The sequence below is a fragment of the Rhinatrema bivittatum genome, chromosome 7 (assembly GCF_901001135.1).
Source record: "Rhinatrema bivittatum chromosome 7, aRhiBiv1.1, whole genome shotgun sequence".
In the NCBI taxonomy this organism is placed as follows: Eukaryota; Metazoa; Chordata; class Amphibia; order Gymnophiona; family Rhinatrematidae; genus Rhinatrema; species Rhinatrema bivittatum.
The window spans coordinates 107,429,408-107,453,564 of record NC_042621.1 but is presented as its reverse complement, the minus strand read 5'-3'; the positions used below and the strand labels follow the sequence as shown (position 1 = coordinate 107,453,564).

Genomic DNA, 24,157 nt, shown 5'->3' with positions numbered 1-24,157 from the left:
TGCCCAAGGTAGTCTCAGACTATCATTTGAATCCGTCCGTCTCCTTTTAATCCCTGGATAAGATCAGGGATGCAGAGATGTATCTCCTCTTGCGCTCCTTGGATGTCAAGAGACTTGTCGTGCGGTTATTGGAGGTTTCTGAACCTTTTCAAAAGACTGATCGCCTGTTTGTTCTCTATGGCAGGAGTAAGCACGGTGCTCTGGCTTCGCGGTCTGCCATAGCTCGTTGGATTAAGGAAGTCGCAGCCACATATGTGGATGCCGAAAAGCTGTTGCTCATTCCACTAGGGCTCAGACAGTGTCATGGGTGGATGTCTCCTGTCGATATCTGCCAAGCTGTGATGTGGTCTTCCTTACACACTTTTTTCCCAGTTTTATTATCTGGATGTGCAGGCCCGGGAGGATGCAGCCTTTGCATGTGCGGTGTTGACTGGACCGTGGGCAGCCTCCTACCCTGTTGGGGAGTAGCTTTGTTACATCCCACTGGTTTGGAGTCCATCTATCTGTACGCTAGGAAATGGAGAAATTACTTACCTGATAATTTCATTTTCCTTAGAGTAGACAGATGGACTCTGCTTCCCGCCCTCGGCTGCCGCATGAGTGTGTCAATAGTCCTCCTGTGGGGCTCTGGGTCCCAAGGGATTACTGATAAGTTTTCATCCACTCCCTAGCTGGGATACCTAGAATCTTATGTGAGTTCAGTGTTTATGGTTGGTTAAGTACATTTCTGATTACTTGTTTTTAATCAAGTTTTTTGCTAGTCTGTCCACAGTTGCTTTTGAAGAGAATACTGGTAGGATGGGGTCACTGCAGGATTATATATATATATACACACAAACTAATGCTCCTATCGGAACGGGGTAAAAGCACATTAATTGTTCAATAATTACCTCTTTTTATTAAATCCTTATGAAAGAACATACAACAGGTGTCGGCAAAAGTTACAAACACTCACATAAAATAGCTTAAATTTTACATACTTCCGCAACATTCTATTAAAATCAACACTCATACATACTCATCCATACCACCCTTTTCAACATGCATACTCATACTTTGTGCAAAATTAGCCTTTAAATAACTTTTATATCTTCCAAGTGCAAAATTACATAATATCCCTTACAAAGTTTTCCAATGGTTGACATCAACATAAGTAATACATAGTAATACATAGTAATACATAGTACCTTATATACCATATATATATATATATAATCTATCCCAGTTAGATTTAATATAAAAGTATAATTGCTGTTACTATGTAATGTACTGCTAAGTATATATATGTATGTGTGTGTATATAATATACTGTGACGTCAGCTTGCTCAGTTTCCATCTGCTGGCAGGAGAGCATAAACCCACTGGTCCTGAGTCAATCTGTCTACACTAAGGAAAATGAAATTATCAGGAAAGTAATTTCTCCATTCTTGTAGTAATTGCTTTCTTTTTTTCTTTAATTATAATTTTTTTTGTCATCGTAAGAAAAGCAAGTTTGCTTACCGTAAACAGTGTTTTCCGTAGATAGCCAGGGAATTTAGCCATGCATAGTAGGGTGGCGTCGCCATGATGTCACGGAGGCGGAGCTTTCTCTCTAAGCTTGAAGTGCGCATGAGCATGACTTCCCGTGCTCCTCGAGCCTGCCTCAGTTGGTTTTCCAAGCTAATGCTGCTGTAAATGTTGTAAGAAGAATGGCTGTCCAGGGAGGTGGGAGGGAATGCATGGCTAAATTCCCTATCTATGGAAAACACAGTTTACAGTAAGCAAACTTGCGTTTTTCCATCGATAAGCAGGGCATTTAGCCATACATAGTGGGAGTCCCAAGCGTATAGGTTGGAGATGTGAAATCACAGAAAAAACAGTAACATTAAAGAAACAGTTTATTAAATTTTTTTTTTTTTTTGGCAACCGGTAGAAACGTGGACAGCTATTAGGAGTTAGAAAAAGGTTGTAGAATCGCAGAACCCAGTGAGGAATCTGCTGCTGATTGCTGGTCGAGACAGTAGTGAGAAGTAAAAGTGTGAATGGAAGACCAGGTCGCTGCTTTGCAGATGTCCTGAATCGGTACTCCCTGGATATGTACAATGGAAGCTGCAGTTGCCCTTATTTGATGGGCCTTAACTGGACCAACCAGAGGCGTGTCCTTTGTAGAATAGCAGTATTGGATACAAGCTGTTACCCAGTTAGAGTCTGTTTCGTAACTGGTTGACCAGGATTATTTGGGTTGAAGGAAACAAACAATTATGATGAGTGTCTGATTGCTTCAGTGGTGCTTTTGTAATAAGCTAAGGCTCATTTACAGCCTAGAGTATGAAGGAGTTTTTGTTGATCATCAGTGTGTGGCTTTGAGCAAAAGACCGGTAAGGATATCATTTCATTCAAGTGAAAAGCAGAAACTACCTTTGGTAGAAATGAAGAATGAGTTCGTAAAACTACTTTATCGTGATGAAATTGGAGACATGGGAAAGTGATTACAAGTGCTTGGAGTTCACTTACCCTCCTCGCAGAAGTGATAGCTACGAGGAAAAGTACCTTCCAGGTTAGACATTTAAGGGAAGAAGTTGATATGGGTTCGAAGGGTGGATTCATTAATGCATCCAGGACTAAATTGATAACCCATGGCGCACTATTGGTTTCCTAAGAGGTGGGTGTAAACATAGTAAACCCTTCATAAATTTTGAAATCAAAGGATGGGAGGAGATGGAACAGTCCTGTTCCAAGACATAAGCTGCAATAGTGCTAAGATGAACCCTAATAGATGCAACTGCCAGACCAGAAAGGGATAAAGAATGTAAATAAGTTAGTATTTACTCTGGACAAGAAAAAGGGTCAAGTTTGTAGCGTGTGCACCATGTAGAGCATCGTTTCCATTTGAAGGCATAGTTACGTCTGGAGGGTTTTCTTGCTGCAATGAGAACATCTGTAATGTTGGATGAGATATCTAAGGAACTCAGTATGTGCCGTTCAACCTCCATGCTGTTAAGTCGAGGGAGGCTTGCATTGAGTGGATTAAGGCTCTCTTGTCTTGCAAAAGGAGAGTTGGGTCCTTTGGCAGGAGAATTGGAGGATGAACGGAAAGATGGAGAAGATAGGCATACCATGGTTGTCTTGACCACGCAGGTGCTATGAGGATCAAGTCCGCCGTGTCCACTATACATTTTTTGATCGTGCGCAAGATTAGCAGAGTTGGAGGGAAGGCGTTTAGCAGACCCTTGTTCTAAGGAATCAGGAACGCATTCTGCGAAATCCTGCACTTGCTGGGAAGTAGAGAACAACATTTTTCTACTTTCCGGTTCTCTTCTGTTGCAAAGAGGTCTATGTCTGGAGTTCCCCAGAACGCAAAGATTTTGTTTGCTTCGGATTGCTTGAGCGACCACTCGTGAGGGTGGAAAACTCTGCTGAGTTTGTCTGCTTTGGTATTCGCTAGGCCTGGTAGGTAGGATGCTCAAAGGAAGATATTGTTGTGTTCCACCCATTCCCATATCTGAATCACTTCCTTGCAAAGGATCTAGGAACCGGATCCTCCTTGTTTGTTTATATAAAACATCACTACCTGATTGTCTGTATGAATCGGAGATTTTCCCCGAATCCATGTCTGGAAAGCCAGTAGAGAATTTTTTATTACTCTGAGCTCCAACAAATTTATTTGAAAGTTTTGTTCGTCCATGGACCAAAGTCCTTGAGTTTGCAGGTGGAGGAGATGTGCTCCCCACCCCCTTGTGTTGAGAATTAGTTGATGAGGGAGGTGTTGGAATGGGCTCCCTTCCTCCAAGATAGACGGCTGAAGCCACCATTCTCTTCATGGAGTTTGTAACATGTACTGTGTGAGACATTGGTTGAGTGAGTTGGTTCCATTGGGATTTTAGTCCCCATTGGAGGCATCTGATATGGAGTTGTATTTTGGACTGCATGTATTGCTGCAGCCATGTGACCTAATAGCACCATAACGTGACGAGCTGGAACTTTTTCCCGATGTAACAAAGTTAGAGCTAGGGAGCGTAAGATTTGGATTCTTTCTGGAGGTAGAAAAGCTCTGGAAAGCGGGGTTCGGATAATGGCCCCTATGAATTGAATGTTTTGGGTTGGATGGAGTTGAGACTTTTTGTAGTTTATTATCCAACCCAGGTTTTGGAGACAGCGGAGTGTATCTTCTATGTGATTCTGAAGCAACTGGGGGTCGTGAGATACGATTAGTCGTCTAAGCAAGGAAAAATGTTTATGCCTTGTTTGCGTGAGTGTGCCATAACAGCAAGGCATTTTGTGAAATCTCTTGGCACTGAAGAGACACCAAAGGGAAGCACTTTGTATTGATAGTATTAATTTGCAACCTGAAAACAGAGGTATCGCCAGCAACGGTTGTGAATCAGGATGTGAGTGTAAGCATCTTTTTAGATCGAGTGAGCACATCCAGTCGTTAGTCTGAAGAAAGGGGAGAACCGTTTTGAGAGAGGTCATCTTGAATTTTTCTTTGGCAAGGTATTTGTTGAGTTCCCGAAGATCCAAAATAAGGTGAAGACCTCCTGATTTCTTAGGAATGAGGAAGTATTTATTTATTTATTTAATAATTTTTATATACAGCTTTTCATGTGAGCATATCAAATTGGTTTACAGTAGTTGGCAATCATTTAAAAATATTTGCATTCCAAAGAAGAAAAGTAAATACATTATTTCATAATATTATTAACATAGCAAATTAAATAGTATGCTAAATCAAAATCTAAACACTTAGGTAGTATAGTTAGGGTAGAGATAGTATAATAAAATATACATTACCTTGGTATTAAATCAGAAGTTGTAAGATAATTATGCTAACAGCTCTTGGTAGGCTTTTTTAAAAAGCCAAGTTTTAATATCCCCTTTTTAAATAATTTGATGTCAGCTTCTAGTCGTAATTCCTGCGGGATGGAGTTCCATAGAAGGGGTCCAGCAATAGAGAGAGATCTTTCTCTTACATTATTTAGGTGGGCAATTTGGGGGAAGGAATTGGTAGCATCCCTGTTCCGGTTGATTCTGGTGGTTCTTGAGTGGGTGGTGGAAGTGAAGTGAGGAGGTTAGCCATTCAGTTTTTTCATTGTAGAGGGTTTTGTGTATTGGTGATAAGATTTATGCTGGGCCCTGTATTTGATCGGCAGCCAATGAAGTTCTTTTTAATATAGGGGTGATACGTTCAGAATCTTCTAGTACCTGTCAAGAGTCTAGCTGCCGAGTTCTGCAGAAGTTGCAATGGTCTTGTTATATTTGCAGAAAGGCCTAAGATTAGTGAGTTACAGTAGTCTAATCTTGATAAGACAAGTGCCTGTAAGACAGTTCTAAAGTCTTTAGGGAATAGGAGGGGTTTTAATCTTTTGAGTATGTTTAATTTGAAGTAACCATCGCTTATGATTTTTTTTTTACCGCAGGAATTCATGGAGAATTCGCAATCTATAAGAATCCCTAGATCTCGTACTTTTAGGGAGATGGGGTCGTTTTTGGCTGCTTCTTGAATTTCAAGCTCTTTTGTCTTGCTTGATTTAGGGGAGATGTATAGGATTTCAGGGTTTTTTAGTATTTAGGGAAAGATTCATTTGGGTTAATACCTTTTTCAATGGTGGATTGGTATATGTCCCAGAGCTTTAGAGTTTGCGTCAATGGACTTTTGGCATCAGCATTAAAATTTGAACATCATCGGCATAGATAAAATGTGTTAGACCGAGGCCTGATAGAATTTTGCATAAAGGGAGCATATAGATATTAAATAGTGTAAAGGATAGAGAGGAACTTGGGGCACTCCGAAGCTGAGATCGATAGGATGTGGCTCTTTATCAAGAAATTTTACTTTGAAGGTTCTATTTGTTAGGTAAGAGCTAAACCATTTGAGCGCTAAGTCTTTAATGCCTATTTCGTTTAGTCTATCAAAGAGGATATTATGGTTAACTGTATCAAGGCTGCTGGAGATGTCCAGTAAGATTGGCTGTTATCTGTTCCTCTTAGGATGATATCTTGTAGTGAAGTTTAAAAGGGTCTCTGTACTAAAATAATTTCTAAATCTGTGTTGGATTGGAAGGTACCAGCCGGATAGCCTTCTGCTGAAGGAGGAGTGAAATTTCCTTCAGGAGCGATGGAACTTGAACCAAAGGAGTCTTGGGACGAATGATGTGAGGGAGCATTGGAATTGAGTTGAAACGTAGACGATATCCTTGTGCTACAATGCTCAAGACCCATCGGTCCGTAGTGATATGGGACCATTGGGAATGGAACAGAGACAGGCTTCCTCCTAGAGAAACTGTTGTTGTGGCAGGTGAACTTAAAAAGATTGTTTAGGTTATTGTTGAGTAGTCTGAGGTTTTTGTGGCCTCTGGGCTCTTTGGCGTGGTATTTGTCCCTGCATCTGAGATTGAGACCACTGTTGTTGGAAAGGCTGTGGTTTGTAAGTTGATTGATAGGGTTGATAGTACCGGAATGGCCTGCGGTAGTAGTAACCACTCTTATACAGTGGGCCCTTGACTTACGAACGGCTCGGGTTACGACCAACATCTCCGGGTTTGACTTACGAACAAAATTTGAGTTACGACCATAATTTTAGGTTCCGAGATACAACCAAATTTTGAGTTACGACCACAGCAACGTGTGTGCCGCGTGCGGGTTTTTTTTTTTTTTCCCCCCCCACGGATTGGTTGTGTATCACATTTTTTTGGTCTTGGAGGGCGGGACTTCTACAGGGATTGGCTGGCTACTGATGCTGCTTCTACTAATTGGACCCAGGCGCACATGGGCAGACCCGGCACGCAATTTCAGCAAACAGCATCGAGGGATATCACTCAGCTGGCAAGGTACAGTAATGTGCTCAGAAGCGATTTGGAGGGGGAAAATAGTTTCTGGAGGGCAAGAGCTGTGCTCAGAAGCGGTCGGTAGGAAGAAGTGTGTCTGTGGTTGGTGGTTTTTCTGTTAGGTTTATTTTTTTTTTCTCCTGCAGAACTGCACTTTTATCAAAGAAGTGTTCAAAATGGCCCCAAAGATAAAGAAAGCAATCACAATCGAGAAGAAAAAATTTGTGCAGAAATTTGAGAGTGGCGTTCGAGTGACCGATCTCGCTGTCATATACAGCATGTCAAAATCCACCATTTCAACAATCTTGCAAAGAAAAGATTTGTACAAGGAAGTTAGTGTGGCTAGAGGTGTCACTCAAATTTGTAAGTCACAATCAACAGTGATAGAAGAGGTAGAAAGCCTATTGCTAGTGTGGATAAATGAAAGGCAGATGGCAGGTGATTGCCTATCTGAGTGTTTAATTTGTGAAAAAGCTAGGGCTATAAATGCAGGTATCATAAAAGATAAGCCATCCGCAAGTGAAAATGGTGAAATATTTTGTGCCAGTAAGGGGTGGTTTCACAATTTTAAAGCAAGAACTGGTGTTCATAGCATAGCTAGATATGGTGAAGCTGCCAGTTCTGATAGAAAGGCTGCTGAAAATTACATTACCCCACTTCGAAACAAGGACACAGAGCAATGGCTTTTTCCTGTCAGCAAGTTTTCAACTGTTGGTGAAACTGGACTTTTCTGGAAGAAAATGCCCAAGAGAACGTACATTACCCAGGAAGAGAAAAAAATGCCAGGTCACAAGCCATTGAAGGATAGGCTAACCTTATTGCTATGTGCCAATGCGAGTGGTGACCTCAAGATAAAGCCTCTCTTAGTTTATCACTCTGAGACCCCAAGAGTGTTCAGAAAACAGAATGTCATTGAAGAATAGGTTAGGTGTCATGTGGAGATCTAACAGAAAAGCCTGGGTAACAAGAGTCCTTTTTCTTGAGTGGATCAGGGAGGTTTTCTGTCCTACTGTACAGAAATATCTTGAGGACAAAGGATTAGCACTCAAGGCTCTCCTCATCATGGACAATGCTCTTGCTCACCCACGAGACTTGGAAGTCGAGTTGGCTGAAGAATTCCCATGGCTCACAGTAGAATTCCTTCCACCTAACACAACTCCTCTACTGCAGCCTATGGACCAGCAGGTCATAGCTAACTTTAAGAAGCTATACACTAAGGAACTGTTCCAGAAGTGCTTCCAGATGGTTTCAGATACGGATTTAACCCTTAAAGAATTCTGGAAAGAACATTACAGCATCCTTTCATGTGTGGGGTAATAGAGAAACTGGACCAATGTCTCTCAAAGGCCATTGAGATCGGCCTGGAAGAAAGTGTGGCCTAAAATTGTAGAAGAAGAGGAGCCGGACCCTGCAACTGACCCTGTGGTTAATGACATCGTCACTATAGCAGAGTGCATAGGCTTGCAGGTAGACAGTGCTGATGTTGAGAAACTGGTGGAAGAACACTCACAAGGAATTGTCTACAGAGGAACTTCAGCAACTTCTGGCTGAGCAACAGAGAATGGCAGCCGAGGAGCTTGATGAAGAGGAGGATCAACAATCACTGCTGCAAATTTCCTCTTCTGGAATTAAGGAAATCCTGAAAAAATGGACAGAGCTACAAACATTTGTAGAGAAGACCCACCCAGTCAGAGGAAAAGCCAATCATTGCATTCACTTGCTTAATGATAATGTCATGTCATACTACAGAACAGTGTTGAAGAAAAGACAGAAACAGACAACCTTAGACCAGTTTTTAGTTGTGAAAAGGTTGAGACCAAGTGAGCCAGAAGCAGGTCCTAGTGAGCTACAGACTCCCCCAAGGCGAGAAAGGACACCAGAAAGCCAGATTCCAGATGTTCTTATGGAATGGGATTCTCCTTCTGAACAATAACCACTTCCATTTCATCCCCCGATGCTGTTTGCAAACCAAAGATGTCAGCTTTTAAATAAATGAATGAATGAAAAATAAACTTGAATTGTTTTTTCTGGTAGGCTAAGCACATTTTATAACTTTTTGGCGAGTACACTAGGGAAGTATAGGTGTTTCTGCTAATTACAGACCTCATACAACCATGATTCGACGCAGTCTGCAGTGCACGGCTCTCTGAAGCCGAATGCATGCGTCTATGTCTCAGACTGGGGTTTTGGCTTACCCAGAGAGGACTTTGTCGATCTTCCATTCGTTGAGAGGGTGCATAAGATTGCCTCAGCTTCTCCATTTTTTCTTCCCTCTGCCTTCTAGCCCTCGGGGACATCCATCCACAGTCTCTGCATGCGGGTTGATTATGGTTGGGACCGAGGCATAAATAACAGTAGTTATGGCAGTCTGTCACAGACATGATTTTTCTGCATGAGCAGTATTTAAAACCCGGGCTTTTCGGCATGTGTTTGGTTTGTTTTTTGTTTTTTGTTGGTTTTTTTTTTTTTTTTTTTGAAGCCTTTGTTTTCTGAGGCAATGAGAGAGACCACACGTCCATGCAGTGTTGTGGAAAACAAAAACTGGGGCAGGCTCGAGGAGCGCAGGAAGTTGTGCTCATGCTCAGTTCAAAGCTCTTCGAGCTTAGAGAGAAAGCTCCGCCTCCGTGACATCATGGACGATGCCACCCACTATGCATGGCTAAATGCCCTGCTTATCGATGGAAAAAATACATTGCATTGAGAAAATTTGTTATGTTTTGTCAATATACAGAACTTACTCCCCTCCCCCCCCCAACTGAGAACACTATAGTCATGTAATTAAAGATAGAGTACTTATAATTTTACACAGTTTCAAATAAACAGACATAGGTCATGCACCATCAACAGTTATCCCTGGTGCATCTTTATTAATCAGTTGCTTGCTCTTTCTGCCATGTTATTTAGGGATTCCAAATCCTATAGAATCTGGGTAGGCTGTGATTTTTTTTTTTTTTTTTTAACGCAGTCAATTTATACATTAAACAATTATGCCATTGTAGGGAGGGCAGTCTGTTTCCAGTATAGAGCAAGCTCACATCTTGCCGCTAGGATAATTTGGTGAGCCAGCAACCACTTTGTAGTAGGTACATCTGGTGGCATATTCTGCAAAAAATGTTCAGGGGCATAAGGTATGGGTTGATGATTAATGGCTGTAAAAAAACGGAGGGTTTTCCAGAACCGCTTCAGATGAGGGCAATTCCACCACATATGGAAGTATGTGCCTTTCGCTTCGCAATTTTTCCAGCAGGTGTCACCTATTGTTGGCTATATCGTATGGAGCCTTTCAGGCGTGAGATACCATCTCATGAGCATCTTGTAACTATTTTCCGACAATAGGGCGGAGAGCAAACTACATTTAGTATTAGAAAATATCAAATCCCATTGTTCCGCAGTGAGTGGTTTACCCAAATCTCTTTCCCATGCCATTACATATGGGGCCTGTATCTTCTTTGCATGGCCAAGAAACCCATAAAGAGTAGAGAGAACACCTGTCAGGTGGTCAGCCTTGTTACACCAGTGTTCCAATTGTGTCTTGCCCTGTTTTAGCTCTATCCCGATTTTTCCCGCTATCACAAGGTGATATAATTGTATATAATGGAAACAGGCCTCCCTGCCCAATTGATATTTCTCCATGAGTTCCTGTAAGGTGTAGAACTTTTGTATTCCCCAGATATGCGCCAGGTGGACTTTGCCCTTACAGAACAGAGGTTGAAAGTTTGCGAGTTCTCTGCCAGCCGGGAATTTAGTATTATAATTTTGGCCGTACTATAAAAGTAATGTCGTGCTCCCACAAAATATACACGCCATTTTTCCCAAATATCCAGGGTTAATCGCGTGGTGGGAATCATATGAACAGTCCTGAGCCAGGTGTCCCTGGGTTGCCAGACCCTAGTCTGCAAAGGCACAGTCCCCACCTGTCTTGCTCTGTTTTTGCCCACTGTTGGAGTTCTTTGTCTCTATGCCAGTTGATGAGTGCCCTCAGCTGGGTCACTACCCATTGAAGGTTTGGGACTCCCAGCCCCTCCCCTAAGAGTGGATTGATACATGACATCTGTGATGCAGTACGACCTGGCCCGGGGCAGAAACAGCTGAGACACAGCCGAGCAGAAGCTAGTGGTACCAAACTTAGCCACCGGAGGGCGCTGAGGAAGGTAGCAAAGACTACACTTCCCAGGTTCCCCGAACCAACACCTGACCCCTGGCTGGAGCCTGAGCAGGAACAGGTGGAGGAAATTGGGACTGATCCCTATGACTCAGCATGCTCTATGGAGGCTGAAGAAGAGGGCGTGCCCCCGTGGTGGACCTGGCCACAAAAGCCCGGCTCCTCGGAGTCTCTGGAGGAGGAGATGGAGGTAAGCTGGGGAGAGGAAAGCTCCAGCTGTTCCTCTATGGAGGTGGAATAACCAGGAGGTTGGGGGATGGTAAATCCTGTATTGCTGTATGGATGTATGAGACAGGCGGGAAGGGAATTGTGTTTTAAATGCTGTGTACCCTGGGGCTTGTAAGGACAACCCCGCATTAATATAAGGCTGCAGCCGCTGAGCTACAGCACCACATTAAACTCCTTATTGATTAAGATCCTTTTTCTGTGTACTGCTTGGGAGTGCCAGGACTGGGCCTGGCACTCTGACTAGAGGCTGTGAGGAGTCCATAGCAGCGCTATGCTTGAGCTGTGCAAGGGGACAAGACGTGTCATAGGAGCGAAGCCAGAGGCCTGAAGCCCAGCAAAGCCCCACAGCACGCTGAGCGGAGGGACCTGATCGTGACACATCTCACCTGATCCTGGGTGGCTTCCGTTTCCAAATGTAAGAAAAGATACGCTACTGCCAACGTTTCAACATAGCATTAGGTATAGAGATCGGAAGGGCTTGAAAGAAATATAAAAATCTAGGGAGTGTATTCATTTTCACTGCTGCCATCCGACCAAACCAGGAGAGTGAGTATGGGGCCCATTTTTCCAGTTCTTTTGATAAGATTTGCCAAAGCAGTTTATAATTCAACTCAACCAAATCTTCATAATTCTTGCTAATCCTGATGCCTAGATATTTTATACTTTGTTTAGCCCATTTAAAAGGAAGCTGTGATCATAATCTAGCCTGCTTCTCCTCCCCTAGTGTCAGGTTTAATACCTCAGATTTTTCTAGATTTAACCAAAACCCCGAAACCCTACTAAACTCCTGCAGTAAAGCTATAGTCTCTGGTAATGAAGTTTCTGGTTGTGTTAAGGTAAACAATACATCATCGGCAAACATAATTTTATATTCTGCACAACTAGTCTGGACCCCATGACTAGCTCCCGAAGTTCGTATGCTATGAGCCAGGGGTTCCAGGAATAAGGCGAATAGAAGCGGTGAAAGCGGATACCCCTGTCAGGTGCCTCGCTGAATAGTCAAGGGTTCCGAATAAATTCCATTAACCTTGACACGTGCCTGAGGGTTAGAGTATAAATTTAATAACCAGGCCAGAAAAGATTGTCAAATTCATTTTACGCAATAAGCTGAATAGGTAATGCCAATGGACCATATCAAAGGCCTTTTCTGCGTCAGTGGAAAGTAACACTGTGGGTGTCCCTTTCTCCTTAACCAACCAGACAAGATCCACAACTTTTCTCACATTATCAGCCGTGATGCGACCCGGGATGAAGCCCGCCTGATCTTTATGTACCAATTTAGTCATGACACGCTTCAATCTGTTCGCTAAAATCTTGGCAAAGATCTTTAGATCGACATTGATCAAAGAAATTGGCCTGTAAGACCCGCACAGGGAGGGGTCCCATCCAGGCTTAACCAAAATGGAGATCCCTGCTACATTGGCACTTGTGGTAAGGGATTACCGGCCTTAAAGGAATTGAACCACTCCTGTAGTAAGGGGGTAACTTGGGTTGAAAATTTTTTATAAAATAAGGCCGTATAGCCGTCTAAGCCCGGCGCCTTATGGATTTTTAACTCCTTTATCACTTGCTGGATTTCTATTTCAGCAATGTCTTTGTCAAAGAATTGCCTCTCAATCTGATATTTGAGGGATGTCTATATCATTAAGATACTGCTTGATGTGAGCTGATTGGATCTGAGAGTCCGCCGTATAGAGGGATCTATAGAAATCCATAAATCTTTGCTGTAATTCCTTAGGTTGTGTCAGCATGCTGCCATATTCTGATTTAATTTTTACTATTTGGCATTGGGCCACCCGTTTTTTCAGTCGACAAGCTAATAAACGATTTGCTTTATTTCCCCATTCAAATCTTGTTTGTCGCATTTGCTGTAGCTGAAATGCTATTTTCTCCAATTTTAAGGCTTGCAGCGCATCCTGAGCTCTCCGAAGTTTGACATAACAGGCCTTTGCCAACGTTACCTTATGTATGCGTTCTAACTCCTGTATCTCCTTTCGCAACTGCTTTTTTTGCTTTATTTCTTTTTTAAGAAAGGCTGTGCGAGCAATTAAGCGGCCTCTAATCACTGCTTTTAGACCTTCCCAGAGTATTGTGGAGTTAACATGCTCTTTGGTATTATGATCAATGTACTCTTTAATTTCCCCCTCTAATTGCACACAATACTGTTCATCCCCCAATAGGGAGTTAAGGGTCCAGAATCGCCCTTCCTCCCGTCTAGCCGGCTCCTTCAACATGAGTTCTACTGGCATGTGATCGGACCAGGTTATTTGTCCGATATCTGCCACAATATCCCGGGTGAGCAATAATTTATCTGAGAAAAAAATCAAGTCTCGAATTTGAGGAGTGAGGATTAGAGAAGAAAGTATAGTTCCGGCTATGAGGGAACTTAACCTCCAAATATTTACCAGATTCCATTTTCTCATTAAGCGTTGTAGTCGTACCCTAGCTATACCCATTCCCGAACCACCTTTCTGGGAGTTGTCAACCTGTGGGTCTAAAGTTAAATTAAAATCTCCAGCCAATATCAAGTGACCCTCCACTGCCTGTATCAAATATTGACTCAACGCAGAATAAAATTGGGCTTGTCTTTGCACCGGAGCATAAATATTTACCAGGGTATATATGACAGTGTCTAATTCAAATTTTACCATCACATATCTGCCTTGCGGATCTGAAGAATGATCAAGTACAGCCCCTTGAAAATCCCTAGGTAACAGAATGGCAGCACCGGCATATTTGGTCTGTTTAGTAGCGGCCGCTAGGAATTGAGTAGGATAAAGGGACCACTGCATTAAGGATTCATACCTCTTTCGTTAGTGAGTTTCTTGCAGCAGGATTATTGCTGCCCCTGAGTGGGCTGCCTCATCTCGCAGAAACTGACGCTTTCTGGGGGTATTCAGCCCCTTAACATTCAGAGATAATATGGAAAGTTGCTCAATCATTGGCAATCCTTGGTGAGATGAGAGGAAGAAAAGCTAAAGTAACAGGAGGTCCTTGGCCGTGCAGGCTGCCACTGAGTACTAAGTACTCAGTGGCAGCCTTATCTCAGTACTAAGCTGTCTCAGTTCTAGAACCCTGACCCCCATTGTGCCTGTTATGTTGCCATAGCAACGCTGCCCACACAACAAGAGGAGGTAACTATGGGAACATTGAAACAGTTCTCCCTCCCCCGAGCCATTCTCATAACCATTATAAATAAAAAGCAGCATATTCAATACAATACATCCCTTGTAAACATACAATTAAAATGTGAACTCTGTGCGAACGCACTCACGTAACCTGCGAATCACTAATTCCTCTTGTAAATTAACAGTCGCTCCTCGCGATAAGGCTGTGATCCTGGATTACCACAGAAGAACCGGGAGATTTCATCATCCTTTCCCGCTGTCCTTAGCGGCGTGAGAGTCTCCTGAGTCATTTGTTGTTCTTTCCGACACGCTGCCAGCGTGGCGTGTCCGGCCTGCCTGAAGTTGGTGCTCGCCTCTGCTGTCTGCTCTTCTGTGACATACAGCCAGCCTCTGCCAGCTGGTGTTTGGCCTCCTCAGCCTTATGTACCGTGTAGGTAGTGCCCTGCATGGTCATTGCAAGGCCGAAGGGGAACAACCACTGGTACCGAATCCCCTCATTCATCATGACCGCGGTGGCTTCTTTAAATTCTGCGCTCTTTTTTTTTTTTATGGTGATAGGGGATAAATCTGAAAAAATAGAGATATGATTGTTCCAAAGCCAAGTTTGCTGCTTTCTGGCAATTGCCAGCAATTACTCTTTTACAGGGAATCTGTAGAAGCAGGCTTAAATATCACACGGTCTATCACCTATATCCTGGGCCCCAGTGTGCGGTGCGCTCTTTCCAGAGCGATCTCTATCGGGGCCCTGAGCTTGGGCGCTGTTAGTATCATGCGTCAGTAAAAAGTCAGATATTTTGCACCACCTCCTGTGTATCTCTGATTCTGGCACTCCGTGGATTCTCAGATTGCAATGCCGCCCTCTATTTTCCAAATCCTCCATTTTTAATATTTAAGGCAGCATTCTGCTGCTGTAACTCAGCAATATGTATGTCTTGCTGCTCGGGTTTTGTACTCTGAGCGTCCTGATGGACTTCACTTTCATCTACACGGCGTCCTAATTCAAAACTTTTAAAGTTTTTCACATCTTTTCGAATTTTACAGAACCATTCCCTGAACTCATCGCGGGAGGGGATGTCATTCACCGCTGTTTCACAGGGCTCTGCAGTCATGCAGGATGCCATGTTCTCCGCTCCCCGGGTCTCCAGGCCCTGGTATTTCCTCCGTGCTCCTATGATACGAAAATTGCTTGAGATCTGTATTTTTCTTTTTGGGTGGGAATGCCATTGTATCCCTCAGGTCGCAGCGGCAGTGAAATGCAATTTCGTGGGGTTTGCTGGTGGTTTCAAAGCTTTTAGGCTCTGTGGGGAGCAGAGCTTTCCTTCAGGCAGCCATCTCGCACGGTGGCCACACCCCCTCTCAGTAATTGCTTTCTGTTGAACAAATGTTTGGTTTCCATTCTGTCTGTCATAAAAGGGGACTGCTGCAAGGCCTTTTCTGGGAGAATTAATTTTTTAAACATTGGCAGAGTGTCAGTAAGTGCCAGCAGTGGTGTGGCCATGGGTGGACCTTGGCCCCACCCACTTTGGCTCAGGCCCAACCAATCAGGGCTACCTGACACCAGACAAGGCATGAAAAATGGCCACCGCCGACTCATTCATCACGGTGGCTGAAGAAGTCATCCTGCCAGCTGAAGCAAGGCTGCCACGGGACCCCATCTCTGTGGCGGCAAAGAAGGGGTTTGGCAGTGAGGCCCAGTTTGTGATGGGAGTCTGTGAGAGAAAGCATGGGCCTGTGTGTGTGTGAGGGGAAGGGAAGAAGATAGGAAGGAGAAGAAACAACTGATTAGAAAAATAAAAAGATCAGAGGCCAAAGGTAAAAAAAATTTTTTTTTTTAAAGCAATTGGAATAGACCATCTTTGGGTCTATGCATTTCTTAAAATTTTGTATTTTGCTCTTTGAACAGTGGAAGGCTAGAGTCTGGTTTCTCAGGCTTTCTATTTCAGTTTTGTTTGCATGTTTCTATTTCTAAATTGTAGTCCCTTATTTCTGTATAGGTAAGGGTCTGTCTGTTCTGCCTGTGTGTGTTTGTATTTATTTATTTAGATTTTTTTATATTCCGTTTTTCAGCACTTCAAAGTGTACATCAAAGCGGATTACATTCAAGTACTATAGGTGTGACTGAGGTGCAGTATTGCTGCTCGCGTGTAGTTTCATTGTAGGGATTTGTAGCAGTCTGGTGTGTTCTATTATCCCAGTAGGTGGTGTATTAATATTCTAGGGCCTGGTGAGGTGTTTGCATTGCTTCTTTTTCATAAGGTTGCTGTTGAGTCCTGAGAGTCAGTGCTGTTACATGGTATGGCAAGGTTCTGGGTGCCTTTTTTTTTTTTTTTCTCTGAGGTGACCTCAGAATTTGAATATAGCTGCTTTATTTATTTATTTTTTCATGTTTGATTGTAATGTGAACTGTCATAGCTTGGCTCTGCACCCGTTCTCATGATTATTGCTATTTTATTATAGTTATGGTGATCTCTGCCTTTCTGGAAAGAGCATTTGAGAAGAATACATTGATATTTGTTTTATGACTTAATAGATTGGATTTGATGTTTGTGGTATTTGCTTTTTACCTTGTTTGTTTAATTGCAATAAATATAAAATAAAAACAGATTAATAAGGAATTTTTTTAATGTTGGTAAGTGCTTGAAATAGTTAAAATATTCTAAAAAGTTTCACTCATGATGCATAAGGGCTGTTGTAGACCACTTAGGAACCCATTGTAAGGTGCATACTAAGGCATTATTTATCAATAACAATACAACTAGTAGGGTTCAGACCTGTATGCCTTTACTGCTTCCCCAAAAACTCAGTTGTGGCTATAGCACTGAGTGCCAGTGTACATTTTGGATTGTTAACATTAGGTTCCCGTTTTGATTTGAGGCAGTTGCAGAGGCGTCACGTGCAAGAATTACTCTAAAAGAGAATAAAAGTGTTTTCCAGAGCCTCTGACGTAAAAAGATGGCTAGCGTAGAAGCTCTCCAAGGTCCCTGAAGCAGACATACGTTGTCGAAACATGGCTGATGTCGGTCAGGCGGCTTCGACTCATGTGAAAACTAACAGCAGCTGGGTAGGCTTTGACCCACATCACAGAGTTAGAGAAGTACAGATTTGGAGAAGCGCGTGCGCCATATGGGAGTCGGGGTGACTGCCAGGGGGAGTGGAAATGAAAAATTATATATATATATATTTTGAGAATAAAGACAGCAGCCATTCAAAGGGATAATCATATGATGGTTATTTCATGTATATGGCTTCTGCACATAACCTCACATTAAGATGTTCCCTATATACAGTTAGTAGTTGTTGATTTGAGTAATAGCTGCTCTGTTCATTGGTTTAAAATGGTTTTGATTTCTTACTCTGTTGCATGGAAGTTGAAGTGATCCTTTCTGGAACCAATCTTATTAGGACGGTGCATCTTATCAAATGTCAGCACTTCATTCCGTTGCGTTTACCCTCTTCATTGGAGGGTCTGTTTTTTTAAAGCATCAGCAATTCACAGGTCGAAACTAGGTCTATAACTTAAAGCTACTAGTTTATATATTACTTTATGTTTAATTAAAAGTATATGTATACAAACTCTATTCCAGTCCCAAGATTTTCACTTTTCTATTATAGCTATATCATGGAGTACTTGGTTATTTCTTTTTACATGTTCGCATTTTTTTTTTTCTGTGTTTGAAATGGATCTATATTGTGCATATTTTGTATTATTGTTCTTGGAAAGTTTTATCTAAATTCTTGAGCAAATAGGTTGCTGCATTCATGCAGTTTAGGTTAAAAGGGAAATGTTTTGTTTTGTGACTCTGTTCTAATTGTAATATTCAATGAAATCTTTACATACTAATCAAATCAATAAAATCTTTATCCAAATGCTTCATATAAAATAGTTGATAGTGTATTAGAATTTATTTACAATTCAAATTTTGTATTTACAATAAAGCTTTTAATTACATAAACCAGTGACTGTACAAGTTATGAACTTGGTTTGCATGATTCCATCGCATATTCCTTGTTTAAGGTTTTTCTCTTACAAGTTAACATTTGGATAAAGATTTTGATTTGTTTATTATTTTTATATACAGACATTAGATCTGAGATATCACATCGGTTTACATTCAGGTACTGTAGGTATTTCCCTATCCCCAGAGGGCTTACAATCTAAGTTTTGTACCTGATTAGTATGTAAAGATTTCATTGTGTGTTGCAGGTATTGTGTATCTTTTCTTGCCTTTGTTTTTGTTGATATTGTAATATTTACAATGCAGGGAGTGTGTGTCTGTTTTTCAAAATCTGTTCAAACACATTAATTATGAAACTGTTTTGGTGCGGCATCTATTTTGGACCTGGAGAACAGTGACTTCTTTGCAGGTTGTGATATTTATTTATTTTTATTTATTTAATAATTTTTATATACTGGATTTTCATGCGAGCATATCAAATCGGTTTACAGTGGTTAGCAAATCATTTAAAATTATTTGCATTTCCAAAAGAAAAAAGGAAGTAGATACATAGTTTCGTAATGTACATAAATAAAATAGTAAATTAAAAATAGGCTAAATCTAAAAATTTAATCAATTAGAGAGACAGTATAGTAGGAGTAAAGATAATAAAATAAAAAATGTATACATTATCTTGGTATAAATTCAGCAGTTTGAACTCATTATGTTAACTCTTGGAAGGCTTGTTTAAAAAGCCAAGTTTTAATGCCCTTTTTAAATAATTTGATATCTGCTTATAATCGTAATTCCTGTGGAATAGAATTTCATAGCTGGGGTCCAGCAATAGAGAGAGTTCTTTCTCTTACATTATTTAGATGGGCAATTTTAGCGGAAGGAATTGACAACATCCCTGTTCCGGTTGATCTAGTGAATTCTAGAAGGGATGTGGAAATGAAGTTAGCCATTCAATTTTTTCATTGTGGGTTTTGTGAATTAGGGACACGATTTTATGCTGGGCCCTATGTGACCGGTAGCCAGTGAAGTTCTTTCAATATTGGGGAGATATGTTCAGATCTTCGGATCTTCTAGTTCCAGTTAAGTCTAGCTGCTCAATTTTGCAGAAGTTACAGTGGTCTTGTAATATTTGCAGGTAGGCCTAAAAATAGTGAGTTGCAGTAGTCTAATCTTGACAAGTGCCTGTAAAACTGTTCTAAAATCTTTTGGGAATAGGAGGGGTTTTAATCTTTTGAGGATATTTAATTTAAAATAACAATCGCTTATGATTTTTTTAACGCAAGATTTCATTGAGAATTTGCAATCTGAGGATCCCTAGATCTCGTACTTCTAGGGAGATGGGGTAATTTTTTTTGCTGCTTCTTGAATCTCAAACTCTTTAGTCTTGCTTAATTTGGGTGAGATGTATAGAATTTCAGTTTTATTAGTGTTAAGGGAAAGATTCATTTGGGTTAATACCTTTTCAATGGCGGATTGGTATATATCCCAGAGCTTGAGAGTTTGGTCAATAGATAGTTTGGTTGATAGCTTTTCTTGGAACAACATGAATTCTCCAAAGATTTTTATTTTATTTATTTAACAGTTTTTTATACCGACCTTCATAGTAAATAACCATATCGGATCGGTTTACATTTAACAAGGGTAAACTGAAGTAACAATTCTGGTAAACAATAGATAACAAAAGATAGGAATAAGTCAAAAAGTTACAATCAACAAGGAATAAAGAACTTGGAAGCTTAAAACAAGCTGGAAAGAAGATAAAGGCAGGTGAATAATTACAAAGATGATGTACATGAGAGCTCAACACCACGCTGGTTCTTCCTTCACATGCAGTAAGCACAGCTGAAAAAATGACTGCTGTGCTCTTGAAAGTTCATATAGAATTGTTTAGATAATTCTTATGTTGGCCTAATGGTAGGTAGTAGAAACCAATGTGGAAAATAGAGGGGTGAGGAGATTTAGGGCTTTTTTTGTTAAATATAATTATAAAAAGACTTGAGCTATAAAGTACAAGGATTAAAAACCAGATACATTGAACAGACTTCTTGAAAAACTATTTTGTTACAAAATTCCTATTCTGCAGCCATACATTTTTTTTTTATTTTTTTTTGCTGGTGTTGTCAGAAGCTAAGTGAGGTCTAACTTGGTGGGTGCTTTGATGTGAGATGTCTGAGGATTACTGGCTGATGTAGGAAGTAGTGCTGGTGACTTGCCAGTAGGCGTTGTTTCCTTTCAGCCAATGTCTCAGCATGTTGTTAGGGGGCACTATATAGTGTTACAATTTGGTGTTGATCTAATGCTCCCTATAAAAATAACCTAGTTTAGTCTAGAAAAAACGTTTCTGTTCTCTCATGTTGGTTTATGCCTGATTTTTTTTTTTTTTTGGTAAATGTTTGCCATGTGGAGCCCCCAATGCTTGGGAGACTTCAGCTTGACTAACAAGTTTTACTGTTGTGTTCTAGAAAAGCCCACTGAAGAAGGCTGATGTGGCTTCTGTTCGTGCTGAGGATGACGACGATGCAGATACTTGTGCTATTTGCTTCGAACCATGGACAAACGCTGGACAGCACCGTCTCTCTGCCCTGCGCTGTGGTCATCTGTTTGGCTTCACCTGTATCGATCGCTGGTTGCGAGGACAGGCAGGGAAGTGCCCGCAGGTACAGTATGTGACAGAGCAAACACTGGGGATCATTGCTGTAAGGCCACATTACAGGAGTGTTATGCAAGTGCACAGAATCTTGAGCAAGTTACTTCTCATTGTCTTCTGCAGTTCTGTTTTGCAACTTATGTCAGTTTTTAATATTAGTGTATTTGAATTTTTAATTCATACATCCCCATTCCTGCTCAGTAGTTTTAACAATGAACTGTGGTAGTGTCTCTAGAAGCTATGGGACAAGCACAGAGGATCCTAAGCAATGGAGTAATGAAGACCGGAAAAATTCTGAGAGCCATATTCTAGACTTGTTTAAGAATTCCTGAAAAAATTACATCATATCTTATCCTCGGAGGACAGGAACAGATTGAATATAGAAATACAAAAAGGAAATTCAATTAGCATTTAAGTATCTCAACCTTTATGGATTGATTCAATGCATACTTTTTCAAACATTGAGTTCTAGATTGGTTCCTGAATGTAAATGGGTTTTTCAGTAGGTTTTGTTTTTTTTTCCAAGATTGTGCAGAAGGATTCTTTTCAGAAGCAATGATTTAGAGTTATAGAGAAACCAAAGAGAGAGAGATGCAATCTACCCAAAATTATAGGCCCATTTCATTAACGTTTATAAAAATATATGTAAAAATATTAGTGCAGATATTAGAAGTCATGGGAACTCATTCACATGGATCAATCAATCAGTTTCTAAAAGGTCAGTATTTACTAATGCAAAAATACTATGTGGCAAGATGTACAAAACTACTGCACCCTCCTTAGATGCCAAAAAGGCTTTTGATAGAATAGAATGAGAATATTTTTCAGACATTAAGATTGTTTGTTTGGATTTGGAGATTTATGGACATTTTAAATGGTCCTAAAGTGCACCTCTGTGGAAATCTGTCAGATTTCTTTTCTCTTCGCAGAGGAACCTGGCAAGGTTGCTTCTTATTGCCATTATTAATTTAGGACTTGAACCCTTAGCATATGCCATTCGGCAAAGTGAGGACATCTAAGGGATCAAATTCAGAAATGTATGATCAGACTTTGCAGGGATTTGAAGGTATTAAATATTTAGGTGCTACTTAGATAAGTGTGTTAATATGAGATCTGTACCCAAGATGACTACTGAATGATCACATGGTGTGTTTTTTCTATTTTTTAACTTGATAACAGTAAAAAGTACACAAGAAAAACAGAGAACAATAATTAGTCAATGTTGCATCTGCATTACTGATATAGCAGAGTTCAGGAAGTGAATGGATTATTCTAAAAATGAGACATTTACAAATCTAACTTAAAAAGTGATAACCAATGACATGTCTTAAAATGTAGCAGCACAGCCTCTTGCAAATTAAAAAGATGCCATTTCTCTCTGCCAGCTAGTTAGGAATATTATCTGCAGTCAGCTCTCAAATCCATAACTAATCACATTTTTATCCCTGCGTAATTTCAGTTTGTTCCTCCAAAAAATGTTGAAATTTCTTTTAGAAGAAAGTAGATAAGCAGGGAAATTGAGCAACATACTTAATAGCAATTCACTACAGGCACAATATACATCTTGATGGCATCAAGGCATCTCTGTCAAGAAATGTAATGATCCCCTCTATTCTCTACTTTGTAAAAGCAACTTTCTTTGCATTATCTTCCTGATATGGTCCTTCAAGATATGTGAAAGATTACCCAATATTTATATTCACTTTTAAGAGTCTTTCAGAAAGTTGAATATAACTGGAATTATGCAGTTGGGATACTGCTATGGCATCATCCGTTGTTTAAAATGTAACAATTCTTCTATAAACTAGTTGGGGTGCCAGAAGCTGGGTATGTGGACATAAAGTATATATTAAAAGGAAAGATTTTGTGACTTCAAAATACAAAAGCATAAATTATAGTGATGCAGCGGAGTGTGTGGGGTTTTTTTTTTGTTTTGTGTTTTGTTTTATTCCCCCACCCCCAATATCTTTCTTTGCTTTTTCCTAGTGTGTAGCCAGATGGACTCAGAACCCCAAGGGGTTGTGCACCCCTGCTAGCAGATGGAGATTGAATCAGGTTTCAAAGCTGACATCACCCTAGATATACTCCTGCAGTGACCTCAGCCATTCAGTATCTCTCTGTCTCCTAACAGATGTGGACGCTATCCTCACACCAGCAGCAGTGTGTAGCAGGATTGCAGCACTAATTCAAAGGAGAAATTTACCTTAAAATCAAAAGAAAGATCGAGCCCCATTCTCCTGCGGTAAATACCTAAAGGTCCCTCCCCCAGAATTCCTGAGGTGATTTCAGACATCCCTTAGAGGGGTGCCTTGGTCTGATAGCCGGCTCCCCAGTGTGGACTTTGCTGCTGAAGCAGCTGAAAGGCAGCGGGTGCAGAAGCCGAGTGCAGCAGTGAAGGCCTAAGCACTCTTTCCCCCCCCCCCCCCCCCCCCCCCCCCCCCCAGCTGGAGACCGTCTCTGTACTCAGCCGGTAGGCACTGAGACCAGGCAAGTAACGAAGAACTCCTCCATTCCAGAGACATGGAAGGGTTTGGTAAGTCATTCCTCCGGTCTCCTTGCTGTACTGACATCGTTCCCGATCCATTCGGGTGAGGGAAGGGAGTTTCTGAGCGGGTTGAGCGGTCACCCGATGGGCTAGGCCCCACTTCAGGCTCGGTGGACTCTCCATGTGACGATCCATGGAGGTGCCATCTTGTGCGCGGTTTGGTGCGGTGCCGTTATCCCACCCTTCGTCCATTGGTACGCACAGTGGGGGCCGGCCTTCACGCATAACCTGCTCATAAGCGCATGCACTCCTTATCATAGCACAACCAGCTGCTTAGATCTATGCACGCTGAAGCGAATCTGTGCACACTCGAGGCATTTGCTGGCTAAACGCACAAGCTACAGAAGTTTTGGCCCCAGAAGCAAAGAAGCTCAGATGCCCTTTGCGCTGCCTGCCATATTAGGGTGGCACAATCTGACCTGGAATCCTGCCATTCCCTGTACGTACCTGGATCAGTCCAGACAGTGGGTTATGTCCCCAATCCAGCAGATGGAGTCAGCACAAGCTTTGAGGGGGCGTATCCGTATATGCTACTACCCCCTCTGCAGGAGTTCAGTATCTTCTGACTCCAGCAGATGCGAGTAGGGGAATCAGGCTTCCCCTCCTTTTCCTTCACTTTCTTGCTTGATTATGGCTTGTTGTTGTCTTTTTCTGTGGATCAAGTTTGTATCAAGTTTGTATTAAGTTTAAAAAA

The 24,157-nt window shown here is 41.4% G+C and overlaps 1 protein-coding gene and 1 long non-coding RNA gene across 3 annotated transcripts in view; one reads left to right on the top strand and one right to left on the bottom strand.

Annotated features, from left to right (window-relative positions):
* Positions 1-14,225, bottom strand: part of LOC115095353 — a 69,230-nt gene extending 55,005 nt beyond the window's left edge. Inside the window, exon 1 of the long non-coding RNA XR_003857748.1 lies at positions 13,999-14,225. This is a non-coding gene — a long non-coding RNA (uncharacterized LOC115095353). The remainder of the gene's footprint in view (positions 1-13,998) is intronic.
* The window catches only part of RFWD3 (ring finger and WD repeat domain 3), a 173,294-nt gene that overhangs the window by 36,260 nt on the left and 112,877 nt on the right, over positions 1-24,157 (top strand). For both annotated transcript variants that reach the window (XM_029608897.1, XM_029608898.1), the window contains one exon: positions 20,734-20,928. In XM_029608897.1, coding sequence (XP_029464757.1) covers positions 20,734-20,928 — 195 coding nt within the window. The remainder of the gene's footprint in view (positions 1-20,733; positions 20,929-24,157) is intronic.